This window comes from Daphnia pulicaria, chromosome 5 (genome assembly GCF_021234035.1).
Source record: "Daphnia pulicaria isolate SC F1-1A chromosome 5, SC_F0-13Bv2, whole genome shotgun sequence".
Lineage (NCBI taxonomy): Eukaryota > Metazoa > Arthropoda > Branchiopoda > Diplostraca > Daphniidae > Daphnia > Daphnia pulicaria.
Genome location: NC_060917.1, coordinates 2480495 through 2495987, shown reverse-complemented (window position 1 = coordinate 2495987; position 15493 = coordinate 2480495). Strand labels below are relative to the sequence as shown.

The window sequence follows — 15493 nt, the reverse complement described above, 5'->3', positions numbered from 1 at the left end:
CCATCTTCTTCTTCCAGGTTCTTATTAGATCAAGTCTTGATTGTTTGTACGAGGAATTGAAGGCGAAGCGACTAGAGACCACCCCTTCCCGTTGGAAAACTCTCTAAGCGCAGAGCAGCGCAGAGTATAGAGGAAAAAGCTTTGGCTAAACTTGTTGGGTGTGCGACGCGCATCCGGATGGATCGATACATCCGTCAGCCTGGATACATTGAAAGGGAAAAAAAGGGAAGAAGAAAACTGTAAACAAAAAAGAAAGAAAATAAGAAAATAAGAAAGAAGGGTGGTGTTGATATGTGCCAACGGTCTGATTGTATGTTGTGTGTATCTCTATATCCGGTCCACCGACCTCCTTTATTTTCTTGTTGTTTCTCTCTCCTTTGGCCGTTTTCTTCTTCCGTCCGCGTGCACTTGGCTACAAACAGAAAAGGGTTGGCTTATCCTTTTTTTTCAAAAAATAAAAAAAGGAAAAAGAAATAAAAGTTTTTTCTTCTTCTTCTTTCCTCCCTTTGCCGACGCATCAATCAACATGACAATGGGTAGACGAGAAGAGCCGGGCCAGCAAAGTTGTAAAAGAGAAAAAAAATAAAAGAGAACCGAATTTTCGTTGTCTCATTTCACGGCGGAGAGAATGGAATGGAATGGAATGGAATGGAGAACGAGAAAATTCGCCTACAGCCATCAAGAGAAAACGGCAGAGACACACACTATATACAATATCACATCATATCACATTCCCCTATGGAGTGAATGAGAAAAAAATAAAATAAATTGGATTGGAAAGAGAGAGAATTTCTTTTTTCTCCAAATAATACCTGGCGCGCAATATAAATATGTGTTGAAGAGAGTTTTTCCCTTTTCTCCTTTTGGGGGTCTATATAGAATTCTTTTATTATATTCAGCAGCCGCATTGATTAGTCGAATTGGGGAACTCGATTTTCGTATAGAGCGCAGCTATCAAGCCAATGCGACTGAGCGTATGATTCGAATCAGCCGCCAATGATACTATACCATACACCTCCTCCATTCAAAGGAAAATAAGCGGCTCCTCGTCTGCTGTTTCCCCAGCAGCGCAGGCAGGAAGGAAGGAAGTTGAACCACAGCAGATTATTATCAAACTAGAGATGATTTTCCCCCCTTCGACACTGCACCACCGCGTGCACAGAATTAGAGAAATAACTGGCCAGGAAAAAAAAGAAAATAAAACCAAAAAATAAAAGGTGGGAGACATTCATAAAGAATAGAAAAAGAATGAAATAAAAGGGGGGAAAAATATATAAAAACCTCAACGGTTTTTGCCAGTGATATGTGTGTGGGTTTGGCCCAGAGAAAAAACCTTTTTTTTTTCTTTTTACTGCGCCGTGGATGATGACCTGGAACCGGAATTTACCGGTGTCAGCAGCTCTCGCTAGATCATCCTCTGAGGTATTTATATGTATACAAGAGTAATGTTGGCGTAACAACCGCCAGGAATCATATGGCAAACACAAAAGAGAGCCAAAGCTTTTAAAAAAAGTGTGGCAACTACTATGATGGCGGCTGGAGTTTTCCGCGCAGAATTCCGGCCATCAACTCGACCCGATGGTTCATTTGCTTTCAGGCATCCCGTGAACCTGAACCGCATAATAACACCAAAGCAAAAATCCATGGCGCCGGAAAATTGTTCAGCAACAAGGGCCGCCAATCCATTTTGATGGAAAACCGGTTCCAAGTTTTTGTGTTGTGTGTCCTGCTGTAATATTTTTATTTCGAACGGCTATAATCTAACGATCGGGTCCGATGCTCAACCTAACGGGCAAAGTGTGGTCTAATTGCATACGAAATTTGATACATCTCCCGTTATAATACACGCACACAAAAAAAAATATGAACTTTTTTTCTTCTTTTTCTGGTTCTGGTTTAATTCAACACTCTCCCCCCCCCTACAAAAAAAAGAGCTGAAAGAACTATGAAACCCAACCTTAAAATTGAGCGGCCTTAATTAGACGTATAAAATGATTAATAGCTTTTCTTCTTTTTTCAATCAATTCAAAGGATAAAAAAAAAATTCATTAAAAAAATTGCTTTGATGTGAAATTTGCTTGCGCAACTGGAGACGTGAAAAATCCTCTCAACAAAGAAGAAGCTCTTTGACAGTTGATTAACTGAAAGAATATTCAAATCACGTACGCGTGGCAGTTAAATGATTTAGGATGCAACAATGAATGCCGCTTCGCACGTGAATACAAAAAAACCCGTCATCGATTTTTCTCCACCCCAACAAACAGTTGCGTAAAAACTTGGTTTCGATTTCATTAAAAGACCAACAGATGGCGCAAAAATCCGGGATTGATTTTGAGATTGCCCAATTCATAGTTCGCTACACACCCGCATGGAGATGAAGCGCTGCCGGATCTGTATATATTTACCATTGAATGGGTTTTCGTGATTATCAGTCCAGCAAGCAAACACACCTTCTACCACAGACTTCTGATAACAAAAAGTGTTGAAATCCAATCTGCTGACTTATTTCACCCATACAGTTGGGTTCTTTAATACCATTGTCTCAGTATTTTAAAAGTGTCTTGTAAAAAAAAATCTTGAAAGCAATGACAGATCATTCGGGAAATTCATTGCCGTCATCGGTTTCTCGAAAGCCATCAAGTAAGAGTTTAATTCATAGTTTCAATCCAGAATTCAATAAAAATATTGGGTACTAATGGTAAGACCTTTTGACTTTATCCATTCACAGATAGCGCTTTCAAGCAGCAGCGATTACCAGCTTGGCAGCCCATTCTCACTGCCGGAACAGTATTGCCCACTTTCTTCATAATTGGAGTTGCTTTCATTCCAATTGGAATCGGTTTACTGCACTTTTCCAACAATGTAAAGTATTTTGATCCTGGTGTTCAGTGAACTGAAATTTTTTACATTTCACTTTTGTCGATAGGTGAAAGAGTTTGTCTATGATTACACCGACTGCATCAGCCAAGAGAATTCTTCCTTGTCATGTGCAAACATTTTGGAAACGAACATAACCAAAGCTTGTACTTGTGTCCTACCTGTCAATTTGACGGACATATTTGAAGTAAATTTCATAATTAATCTTAACATTCTCAGATCTAAAATTGTATCTGTTTATAGGGTGATGTGTACATCTACTATGGCCTAAGTAACTTTTACCAAAACCATCGTCGATATGTCAAATCGAGAGACGACCATCAATTGCTGGGAACACTTGGTCCCGTCTCCAATGAATGTGATCCCTTTGCCCGTTATCCTGATCCGAACAACCCGTCAATCATCAAGCAAGTTGTGCCCTGTGGTGCCATAGCCAACTCAATTTTCAACGGTATTTCCTGTTTATTTGGTACTTTTAAAACATGGATCTAATGTGCAATTCAATCTCCTTCTTAGATACCCTGACGCTAAAGAGGGAAGATGGTAATCCTGTTCCTGTTCTTAACACTGGGATCGCTTGGCCTTCTGACAAGCAAATGAAATTTAGGAACCCACCCAACAGCCAAACCAATCTAAGTGAAGGTAAAAATCATTTCAAAGCGTGGCCATATATTTGGTATCTTCATCATTGTTTTTTTTTCCATTTTTAACAATAGTTTACAAGGATTATGTCAAGCCACAAAACTGGAGAAAGAACATTTGGGAGCTGGACCCCATCAATCCTGAAAACAATGGTTTACAAAACGAAGATTTGATTGTTTGGATGAGGACTGCCGCTTTGCCGACCTTTCGCAAGTTGTACCGTCGCCTAAACCGTACTGCTGAAGGCTACAATTCGGGACTGAAAGCCGGGAACTATATTCTAAACGTGGAATACAGTAAGCGCAATCATTTAAAATTTCGCTTATAGACTTCCAAGAAGCAGCTCGCCATTTTAGGGCTGATTAGTCTCGGCTATTTTTTTTACGACGTCTTCCTTTTCTTCTATAGATTACCCGGTGAAATCGTTCGCCGGCAGTAAGCGGATCATTATTTCTACAACTTCGTTGCTCGGTAGCAAAAATCCTTTCCTCGGCATCGGTTACATCGTTGTGGGCTGCATCGTTCTTCTCCTAGGCATAGTGTTCCTAATAATCCATATTAAATATGGCAAAAGGTAAGTCATCATCTTTTGTGCAACCTCATTTTAAAGAAATCGATTGTCGAACCATTTTTTTTTTTTTTTAATTCGAATTGGTCAAATGAGTTGCAACAGTTCTAGTCACAAGTTGGGTTCTTGATCCGTAGCTTTGTGAAATAATTCAGAGCCTTAGCGTATCCATGACGACGACAGATGCTTTCGCAATCGATTTTCGATTTCGCTGACCTTTCTCTCTTTTTCTTGAATCGCAGCAACAGTGAAATGACGAACGTGACTCCTCGTTCTCCTTACCAGTAAAAAACCTGCGTCTGAACAAAATTCTCTTGGTCGGCTATCTGCCTGAGATGGGAACTAAAACCTGGGCGTCCGTGGGTTTACGGCGTTTTCCCCTCTAGTCTCGATTTCCTTTTGGCTGAATGTAAACCATTTTCTATGTACACTTTTATTCTATAGCTGTAACGTACATCTTTACAAATTATTCACCTATACAAAACACTGAGCAACTTCGTCGGTCATAATCTACATCCATTAATGGATTGAGGCATCATAGGTTCCGCGCATCTTAACTTGCACGTGGTTTTTCATTGGTTTCCGTCTCTGTATTTATGTATCTTTAATAAAATATTGGAATTTCATTGTGTAACTTCAACATTTAAAAAAATAATTTACGATCTGGAATGTCGAAGGCGATATCCGCTTTGAAATTCAACCTTGGATGTTGTTGTCTAGCCAAAATCTTTATTTATAACTCAGAAAATCCCCCATAGACACTTGGGGGATTTTTGGTCAACTTGTTGTCGTGTGTGGTAGGTCAACGAACGCAAAATGGGAAAATCGCGTGAACCTATAGGTCGAGAAGGAATTGACCTGCTATTGTTTTCTCCAGTTTGCTCCGGTATTCTCCGATTTCCTCCTCGGCCTTATACGGCCTTGGACTCATGTCTGCAAGTATTTGGCGGAAATTGAACCGACAGGTAGATTTGACGAAAGTGAAACCTGCGTAGAAACGGTAGAAGGATCACTGACCTAGGCCAGCTCGTTAATGGGCGTTTTTTTATCAAATTCCAAGTCATAAAAGTAGGCTAATCCTCGCAAAATGTTTCTTTTTAATTTAGTATTTTATTTTCACGCAAATAACTGTACACAATTCAGTTAACATTTTTCAATAAATAATTAAAGTGGAATGATGGCGATGAGGAAATGAGAAGGACACTGAATGAATTGCTGTTTCTATCAAATCATTTCATGTCGGCTCACTCCATTTCTTGCCTTGGTCCTCTCGGTCCCCTTGAGCAAATGCTAACCGTGAAAGGCCTGGGCGTGCATTTCATGATGAAAATGGTTTTGGTAGTAGACGGCAGGAAAGTTACAGCTGTCTCCGTCACGGTCACTTTTTCGATTGTTATCACTTTGAAATATGCCCGAATGGATTCAGCTAAACCCGATTTATCGGGACTCTCTGTGCCATCCTTTTGGGCAGGGTCCGTCCAAGAGGCTTCCAATCTCATGTTTGAATTCGACTCCAAATTAACCGGCATGTCTGTTGGCTCCACTCTGAACAAGAACGAGCAATTGTAATACAGCGAGAATAGAGAGCTGTGAAACACTCTACAGTTAATTTTTATATTCATACTTGAGCGTTATCGTTGGTTGAAGTTGTACAAGAACGTCGGCCTCGTCCATGTCGTCATCAAAAGTGAGTACCTCTGGCTGTTCCATTTGGTAGATGCGGCCGTCTTCAGCATTTCCTTGTGGTTGAAGTCGGCATCTGGTTGTACATTAACATTTTTTCAAATTATTACTTACAGTGGTGATTACAAATAAGATGTTGAATGATAATTACTGTCCAGTCACGTTGACGAGCTTTGCACAAATGACGGACGGAAGCCAATGCGTCGTCACTTCGGTCCGGGTCACCGTCGACGTCTTCGTCGTGAAACTCATCAGCGGGTTGCCCCTTTTGAGAGCCGACAGCAAGTCGACTCCGTGAGGTTCCTCAACTGGGATGGCCAGATTTTCTCCAATCAACACTAGGAAACTTGTTAACCAAAAGGTAACAAGGCTGGCCATCGTTCTGTTTCTTCGACGACAAATTGGAAATATCGGGTGGACGGTAGCGAGGTCGGCGAACGAATGGCAGAGTCGTCCGAGTAGCACCTGAAGTTTTAATACCTGAGGCTGAATCGCCCAGCAATTTGAACTCTTTTAACCTTTAAAGAAGAAAAAATACACCTTACTAAACGAATAGGAAGTATTTACCTGTGGTCTTTCAGATTGCTGACCTCTCCCGACCTTTGCAAGAACCAAAGGTCATGGATTGTTGTCCTCAGCACGTCCACTTGCCGTTAAACACGGAAATATCGGCAGCCCGATCGCCCGCCTATATAAAGCCAACAGCCAAGATCTCAAAATTCATCATTCCTCACTGCCAAAATGCAAAGCTGCTGCATCTTGTTCTCCGCTCTGGTTGGCGCTTGTCTCGTCTTGGTTCCTGGTAAGAAATTTTTTCTCTAATATTGAATTGTATCATTTGTTGAACCTTCTTGGTAGTTTAATAAGGAATTACTGCAAAAAGACGACTAACATTTGGATGATTATTTTTTTTTTCTCAGGAAACGCCAAGGCAGAAAATGAGCAGATTCAATTCTTGTTACCTCCTATTAACCCTGGCGACGCACCTCAGCCAATGTCAGCCGTGGATGAGTCAAATGAGGAGGACAAGAAATTATTGCTACCCTTGCTGGCACTCAAGCCGCTTGTGATTGCTAGTGGTTTGTTGGCGGGTAACAAGTTGCAGAAAAAGAAGCCCTCCACTCCCCGACCAAATAACTCGGTCCCACCCGCCGAAAACACTGTACTGGTGTCCATAGGTGATGAGACTGATGACCAAAAAGAAGACACACTCGAAGAAGAGGCCAGGAAATTGTTGCTGCCACTTTTGACTCTGAAGCCACTGCTGTTTGCTAGCATATTGGCTGGTAGCAAATTACCTGCCAGTTCCATCCCGAAACCGGGAATTGGCTTTACGATAACCAAACACGAGTCGGCCACAACCAGCCCACCTGTAACCACTACTCCCGCATCAACTACGACCACGACCACGCAAAAACCTACGTCGAACACAACGACAACACCACCTATTGATAATAGTAATTCTAAGCTCATTATTTAATTTGATTTGGCAAGTCAAAGTAACATTTTCTTTTCATTTGTGAATCCAGCTTGTGTCTCTCTCAACGGTTTCCCGTGCTATCGCTTGCCGTCCGGCTGCGTCTGTCTGGTCAGTACCCAAAAGCCGTGGATTGATGCGTATAATTACTGCGCGGCCAACGGTCGCAAACTAATCAGCATTCCGAATGTGGCCAGGCAGCTAGAGATCAGCACTTACCTGCCTTCTGTGATCGGAAAAGGTACACACATCAAATGAGTTATTTGACACCCTGAATCGATTAATTCTTTACACGTTGTATTCGCATCTTAACATTTACAGATAAAGTCGATATCTTTTCATACATTGGTTTCTGGACGTCTGGAATCTACGCGTTGACTGCCTACACCTGGGCCAGCATTCCACAGTACTTTACTTACACTAACTGGATTGTGGGCAACCCAGACATCACTAATCTACCCAGAGCGACTTGCATCCGTGCAGCCCCCGCCGAGAGCTACAAATGGGATGACATCGATTGTGGACAGTTTTTACCTTTCATCTGTGAATAATTCAACTGCCACTGCAAAATTCAGCATTTCACAATGTTACTCAACCGCTCGACCAAGTTCTTCGGAAAAATTGGTCCATGAAGTTTCTATTTTGCATTCGTTATTTATTTTCCTACTCTGTGTTCTCCATGATATCGCCGATCACTAATACCACTTACAATCACAGAATCTCTCAGGGTTCTTTTCAATAGAGACAATTTGATTACTACTCTCAGAAAGGCAGTCTTAGTGGTTCACATTTTACTCAAAATCGTTTCTGTTTTCGGCTCCAAAAAGACTTTGTCGCTAGATGGCTTCTTTATTTTTTTTAATTTTCAACCGCACCTTTGTGGTGGCGTTCGCTACGCCCGACAAATTCGAATCAAAACATAAACAAAGTTTACCAAACAAGTGCCAAGGAAAGTTGAACATTGCTCGCACACCTCCTATCCCGACATTTTCTTGCGTAAAAAGTCACAAAATGACACTGGAAGTATTAGCTGCCAGCAAACGAATAGGTTCTTTCAAACGAAATTGTTACGTGTATCTTCCAAAAGATGTCTGCACTCCGCAGCCTCCTCGCGTGTCCAGCTACCCAAAATGCATTGCATGTTCGTCGTCGGCCAATGTTCTCTTGACACTTATTGGCAGTGTTTTGTTGAGTTTGCTTCAGAGTCCAAAGATTTGATGAAAAGAGTGCCAGTTAGGATCATCTGAGCATATTTTTTTTATCGAACAAAAGCAAATTTTGTTTGAGCCTTTTTGTGTAGGTCTCTCTCAGACCTCTTTGAAATTTGCCAGTGCATGTTTGTGCCTGTATGAGTGAGCCATTTTAGGGTGTAAAAAGCGGCCTCATCGGAAGCATTGGAGCCTACCAAAAATGGGTTGCCTCTTCTCAGCAGAGGCCATAGTTGCGGCCAAAATATTAAATGCCACTCTATCTCGGAAAGATGTCATCATGCTTCAAGGTATACTATTTTCTGTTACATCAGAAGTTATGATAACCAGGTGTTTTTCTTTATATTATTGTTCATATTAATCCTACATTTATATGTGTAATCATATTAATTCTTTATTAAATAAGGTAAAATGAGCCTAGAATTTCTCAGTGGGCATTTCTCATGGGTTGCACACAATATTCTGCTTCTTTGTTTATTGTTCCATGCAGTTGTTCTATCTGAATCTCAAAATATAGTTTCATTCTATCTCAAAGAGGAAACAGCTGAGAGTTAGGATACGCAACCACACCGATCAATACTACGACGCAAGGCTTGCAAATCACTTTCCAACCGCCAGTAGATTTTCTAGTTTTACTTCTACTCTCTTTAAAAATAAAAAAAACCCGGCGATTGAACGGTTGTTTCAGACAACGGTGGCCGTGCTCCTTATATGTAGAGTAATTAACAATTATTGTAAACCCAAACTACATTATTCATATTATTATTAATTGAATCGATATTATTGTTGGCTAGAATTTAGAAGCAACAAATAAGTATCGACACACTGTCGCTCTTTGCTGTTTTTTAGATGACAACCTTTGCCTGATTTTAATGTCCCATTCTTTTTATTTATCCTGTTCACTTCAGGTTTTTCCGGTTCTGGCAGAGATACAATTTTCAAACAACTGAAGTACGCACAGTACCCATCCTTCCCCTAACATTCATATTTTTACCAACTATAAGTTTCGTTCTGGAATATCTGACAGAAGAATGTTCAAGCTTAATTTAGCGTTAATAAATTTTCTTTCTAGATTTCAATCCGAGAACCTCCTCCCTAAAAACAAATTCTTTGTGAACTATAAATTTAATGCTTGCTTTTTTGGGTTTTAAATAGAATAATTCACGGAGGCGGCTTCTCATCGGATGAAATTAAAGACTATCGGCCATACATATACCAAAATGCTATTTATTCATTGGAAGAAATCCTAAAGGCCATGCCTGAGTTGGGCATCTCCTTCGTCAACAAAGAGTTAGAGGTATTTCATTTGTCGAATTTTAGGCGGAAATCTTCAAGAAATAGGGAATCCGAACAATTTCGAATTCAATCGGATTGAAAATACCCAGGGTGGGGGAGGAGCAGGCTGCACTTAAGCTCCGAGTTCGAGCTCTCCATTAAATCGCGGTCAGAACTAAAGCAATAAATTACCATACCGTTTTATTGGTCGCAGATTGATGCCAAGATGGTGATGGACGCCCGGCCTTGGGGCATGAAGTCATTCTCCGAAGAATTGGTGGCCCCCATGAAACGACTGTGGATCGATTTGGGTGTTCAAGAATGCTTCGCTCTGAGATCTAATGAATACAAACTAAAGTATTCTGTTAAATAGTAAGAAAGACGTAATACAGAATGACATAATCTTTACCATGTCATTCAATAAAATATAATCGTGGGAGAGGGTAACAGGTGGGCTTAGGAAGACTGGTTGCCACCTGACCTTTAATTATTAGTGGATAGTCTTATATTAACTATTATTATATTCTTTAAAATACTGCATTGACGTGGAATTACTTTCTTCCTTCGGTTCAATGCACTTGGATTTGTACTGTTTTCCCCCTATTTTTCTGTTGTGGCTCAGCTTTTTGGAAAATCTGGATCGATTGGCAGCCAAGGATTACAAACCCACGGGACAGGATATTTTAAGAACTCAAACATTAAAGTGCTTTGACAGCGTTAACGTTTCATTAAAAAGCCTCGATGTCATGTGAGTGTCTCGGATCGAGTCCGAATGAAAGTTCGCTGCTGATATTTATTGTTTTATTTTTCACCAGATTGTTCAAATGCAGACATCGCTGTGGTGGGGCGCCGCTAAGCCGAGAGGCTTACTTTAAGAACGCGACGACCATGATCTATTGCGTGAACATGTCTGAATACGATAATAATGAGCTCAATCATGGAGATGGATGCAAAGTAAATTTTACACTAATCACAGCGATATTTTAAATTTACTAATTTAATTAATGGTATTTGTTCTTTTCCCTCATCAACAGAATGCAATGCACGAGGATTTGGAATATTTTGACATATATTGCAATGCATTTCGTAACATATCTTCCATCGTCCTCCTATTAAACAAAAAAGATATCTTTCAAGAGAAAATAAAAAAAACTCCTCTGACAATCTGCTTCCCAGAGTACACAGGTAACACACCTTTTAATCTTTAGTAAATTGTACAAAAAAGTTGTATCCCAAACGAATTCGATCGCAGGTGCGCAAGAGTACGAAGAAGCGGCGGCCTACATCCAGGCCCAATTTGAAGCTAAGAACAAATTGACGTATAAAAAAATCTATTGTTACAAAACGTGTGGCATAGACACGGCCGACATTCAGTTCGTGTTTGACGCCGTCGCTGACGTAATCATCGCCAACAATCCTAAATCGCTGCCACCTGAGCAATTTAACGGTTTTCGAGCATTCGGATTTTATAAGCTAGGGTTCTCGAGGTCAAACAAGAAGATGGAATGGAATAAAACGAATAATCCATAGTGAAGAAAGTAAGAAGCCAACGGCCATCCTTTCTCGCTTATTAGTTTCAAGCGAAATGAAAGTAAATATTCTCGGTTAATGCTAGATTCATGCGGCTTTATTCATTACCTTATGTTTAATCAACCTGTATTGAACTTAAAAAATTTGTATCACATCAGAAAAAAGCTGCCATTATTCTTTTATCAGAGACACCTAGTAGAGGAATTTTACACTGCTTAATGGAATTCCTTCTCATCCATGTGCATCTCGACAAGAAATGCCACAAAAGTTGTTTGCTTGCTTATGTGTGGTTATGTGTTCAAGTTTCTTTGTTTTTATTGGTTTTTATAGACCAAATTCAACCCCAAAATGATATTTAGGTAAATCATTAACCATCAAATTCTAAATGTTTATACTTACATCCATATCTGTATTCTATAAAATATTCTACATTAATGTGTGCCAGGCCTGCTGTCATGTCATAAAGGTTTTAAGCTAGCATTAATAGATCAATTGGATCATGGACATTTCAAGTTTTTTCCAAGTTGATAGTATTTCATAAAAAACAATATTAAACACACAACTTCATCAGCTACCAACAGACTTGAGATTAAGGAACTTAAAATCTTAAGACTTAAACTAACTCAAGCTCAGCTTTGTATCTTCAACATTGTAGACTTGCTACAGGTAAGCATTTATTAAAATTTTGCTACTCTTCTCCCTTGGGGTGTGGATGCTTCTGAAGCAGTTTGCCAATAGTGTAATTCTAATGCTACCATTCCACGTGGTGGGTAACTGTTATTCTGCCGTCATCATGTTTTTGGTTAAATCTATTGTCACAGTTGCTGACTTGCTGTATTTGGATGGCAACATTTGTCATGGCAGCCTGCCTATGATAGTTTGTGTAAGTTTCCTTTCAATTTGCTAGTGTTTTCATAAGTTAGAACAATGAGTGATGTAATATTACATTAATATGTGCTACCTATATATGAGTTTTCCTTTTTTCAACATTGAATTCAATACTCAAATTCACAAAGAAGCATCAATGTTTTTATTTCCTATACTTATTATCTCACAGGAAGAATAAGTGTTTTAATGTCTGATTTTTTAAAAAACGTCGAAGGGAAAATTGCATGATCCAGTCTGTTCTTAAGTTGCAAATAAAGTGAATTAAGACAAAGACAAATGCAAAATATATAACTAAAATTCTCTGCATTACTCAGATGTAAGTTTTACTGAGTTTATACTAATTCCTGTTATTTCTCCTTTAGGTCATGATCAGAACATGGTCTATTAACTGAATCGTAAAGGAACGCTACGAAAAAAGCCTGATTGAAGTGATTGACGAATTTAGTAAATTGGTCCATCCATCAAAGTGTGAAGTTCCCTTGATGGATTTAGTCGTAATAATTTTTTTTAAAAATTGTTATAGAGTTGGCTAACGTCCGAAGTTGCCAGTTCGTTGGACGTTGACGATTGGTCGGTTCACGTCCAAAATCCAAATTTTGGACGTCAACCGTCCAATCGTCAACGTCCATTCGCCCAAGTCGAACTGGCAACTTCGGACGTTAGCCAACTCTATTGTTGTTTGCTGAGACACTGAGATGACATCTGGTGGCTAGGTTTGTCTTCAGTTGTTGGTCGTAGGCTAGCCCTTTAGCCCCCTACCTTCTTGGTTCTTTGTTAAGTTGAATCATGGGTTCTGAGAGAAAGGGTCGCCATTTTCATTTGTTTGGGGTTTTGATGTTGATTGCTACTTGTTAGGCATTTTTTAGAATTTGTGATGGGTTTTAGTTGGTTTGGTTTGGCGGTTCGTGAGCTTGCTACTATTGTTGGTATAATTGATTCGATTAAATTCTATTCATGTGCAGTGAAAGTGGCCTGAAAGTGTTTAATTTCATTTTTTATTCGTAGAGGAATTTTGATGCTGAAAGACTTGGAAACCACGCTGTCCACCACGTCGAGAAGCTGAGTAACATTCTGAGTGTACAATGGTAAAATTAACAATTAAACTGATTGAAATATATTTGGATCATAACATGGGTAATGTTTGATTGCAGGCGCCTCTTAATAAAAGGAACTGAAGCCATCCAATCTAGTGCTTCCATCCAATCGTGCAGGCTGCATGAAAGTCACATTTACCTTTGCTGTGAACATCACACATACACAGATAGGCCTACACTATTTGAAGGTGATAATCTTATCCAGTTTAGATTTTACAATTAAAATGTGATTAAGCTTTGCATCCATTGGTTAGTTTTAACATTTTGGGATTTTGTCAAGTCAACAGCTTTTTCTTTCAGTCATGTGTTCTGTCATGGATTTTTTAAAGGGGAGTATTTGTTATAAGCAAGGAAAGCAGATACCGAAAGAAGTTTTGTTTATTTGTTCCACTGTAGAGTATCCTTTAAAGTTTAGATGAATTTGTATTTTAATCTTAAATGAGTCATCTAGTTTCATGGAAATTTATTAATTTAAGTTTCCACGATAGGTATAAGATAATGTTGCCATATGATATTTGGGTTGAATATTTGAAGTGATATGTAGCATATTTTTTTAAATTTCATATAGCATTTCCAATGATGCTGAAAATTAATTTTGCTTTGGTTATAGGTTCATGTTTACATAGCAGTGGTGTTGCTGTCCAATGTGGCGTGTTGTTGCAGCCTATGGTAGTGAAAGATATCTGCATCAAGTTGCTGTTCCTTGTGCATCCAAGGTGCTGGTTTTGTGCTACAGAAGTTACATCCAGTATTGTGTTTGATTGCTATTCGTGTCTTTGCAGTTTACCTTTATATATTGAGAAGGAACAAAAAAAATAGTAATACGGGGAGGTTTATGTCAAACAAATAATAAACATGTCCAGGATGGGGGAATGAGGAGGAATTTGGGGTTGGGTATTTGGTTATGATTTACTAAAAGAAGTGAGGTATATTTTTAATGAATGTACAATACTTGGTGATAAAATCTGTTGTTAACCTATACCTCCCTCTTACCTATACCTTCCCCACTTCCACTTACACATCCATTCCTCAAACCCCATAAGCACCAACATCAAATCCCACATCCACACATCCATTCCTAAAATCCCACAATCTCCACCATCAAATTCACACAGTTATTGTATATTTATAATCATATTTGTATTTGGATAAATAAATTGTCATTATATGTAAATTGTGTAAACTATATTTCTTCTGGAACACATGCAAAATAAAAAATTCATTAAAAAGAGCGTTTGATTCAAGATATTTTTTTTTATGCGAGGCTTTTTAGAAAGCAATCCGCCACACAATTTGACAAAAAGTGATAGTTTGTATTCACGGAAATTGCGTCAGACGGTTAAAAAATTTCTAGTTCAAAAATCTCATGTAGAAATTAGCATCTAGTCTACTGGTGCAAATTCCGATTCTTTAAGGTTGATTAATTTAGGTGATGTGTTGAAAGCTATTGTGGGTAGCTAAAAAAATGAACTAATCCACTTTTTCTGAATATTTTGGTTTAAGATCACTGTTGTTTTTAGATTTTCTTGTGATCTATTTTCAAAATTTTCTGAAAAAGCGAATTAGTTCAATTTTTTAGCTACCCACAATAGCTTTCAACACATCACCTAAATTAATCAACCTTAAAGAATCGGAATTTGCACCAGTAGACTAGATGCTAATTTCTACATGAGATTGTTGAGCTAGAAATTTTTCAACCGTCTGACGCAATTTCCGTGAAAACAAACTATCACTTTTTGTCAAATTGGGTGGCGGATTGCTTGCTAAAAACTCGCACATGCAGTGTCGGCGTAGATCCAGGGAGATTACCTGGAAATGGAAGAGGAGAGAAGAGTGCGAGGCAAGTTTTACTGGGGAGCGATTAGTCATACTAGGCTTCCGGGTTAGACTCATGACCCTCAGATCATGCGCCTTCCAAGTCCCCGTTCGACCAGAGCCCTCCCCTCCTCCTGGTTTCACAGCGGGTGAGTGACCACCGGCGGGCGTTGGTTAGTGGTAAGATAGGGAAACAGGGCCACAGAAAAGAAGGGAGCCCAGAAATGCACTTGTAATGTAATCTAACAACTACACAATTTATCAGTCTTGAATTACAGCATTCTCTCGTCAGCTTTCACCAATGGATGAAGTCGGGTCCAGTGGAAGATAAGTAGCGAAGAGTTACCCTGTAAGCAGAATGAACATTTATTTGGATGACAATAAATTTCAATAAGATGTTAGCGACAGAAAGCAATACCTCAATTAAGAGGGCCCG

At 39.3% G+C, this 15493-nt stretch overlaps 4 protein-coding genes across 9 annotated transcripts; 3 read left to right on the top strand and 1 right to left on the bottom strand.

Moving 5' to 3' along the window:
- The first annotated feature begins 2379 nt into the window (after nt 1-2379).
- Nucleotides 2380-4713, top strand: LOC124341179 (cell cycle control protein 50A-like). Its single transcript, XM_046794173.1, has 8 exons — nt 2380-2640; nt 2729-2862; nt 2927-3064; nt 3121-3328; nt 3394-3519; nt 3594-3815; nt 3928-4093; nt 4330-4713. The coding sequence occupies exons 1-8, from the start codon at nt 2586-2588 to the stop codon at nt 4373-4375; spliced, it is 1095 nt and encodes a 364-aa protein (XP_046650129.1). The 5' UTR covers nt 2380-2585; the 3' UTR covers nt 4376-4713.
- Nucleotides 4714-5331: 618 nt separating this feature from the next.
- Nucleotides 5332-6148, bottom strand: LOC124340701. Its single transcript, XM_046793306.1, has 3 exons — nt 5922-6148; nt 5712-5846; nt 5332-5632 (listed from the first exon to the last, which is right to left on the bottom strand). The coding sequence occupies exons 1-3, from the start codon at nt 6146-6148 to the stop codon at nt 5332-5334; spliced, it is 663 nt and encodes a 220-aa protein (XP_046649262.1).
- A 96-nt stretch (nt 6149-6244) lies between these two features.
- Nucleotides 6245-8007, top strand: LOC124341201. The gene is made up of 4 exons (XM_046794206.1): nt 6245-6572; nt 6691-7227; nt 7300-7488; nt 7569-8007. The coding sequence occupies exons 1-4, from the start codon at nt 6512-6514 to the stop codon at nt 7796-7798; spliced, it is 1017 nt and encodes a 338-aa protein (XP_046650162.1). The 5' UTR covers nt 6245-6511; the 3' UTR covers nt 7799-8007.
- A 147-nt stretch (nt 8008-8154) lies between these two features.
- On the top strand, nt 8155-14085 carry LOC124341174 (guanine nucleotide-binding protein G(o) subunit alpha-like). 6 transcript variants are annotated; one of them, XM_046794155.1, is made up of 13 exons: nt 8155-8745; nt 9361-9406; nt 9611-9752; nt 9945-10102; nt 10353-10478; nt 10546-10684; nt 10765-10915; nt 10983-11619; nt 11706-12143; nt 12511-12592; nt 13154-13233; nt 13300-13430; nt 13853-14085. In XM_046794155.1, exons 1-8 carry the CDS (start codon nt 8658-8660, stop codon nt 11258-11260), a joined length of 1128 nt encoding a protein of 375 aa, XP_046650111.1. In that variant the 5' UTR covers nt 8155-8657; the 3' UTR covers nt 11261-11619; nt 11706-12143; nt 12511-12592; nt 13154-13233; nt 13300-13430; nt 13853-14085. The 6 variants fall into 6 exon arrangements, with proteins under 6 accessions (XP_046650111.1, XP_046650109.1, XP_046650108.1 ...); XM_046794153.1 differs by having other exon boundaries at nt 10983-11926; nt 12082-12143; XM_046794152.1 differs by having other exon boundaries at nt 10983-11926; nt 11988-12143.
- The last annotated feature ends 1408 nt before the right edge of the window (nt 14086-15493 follow it).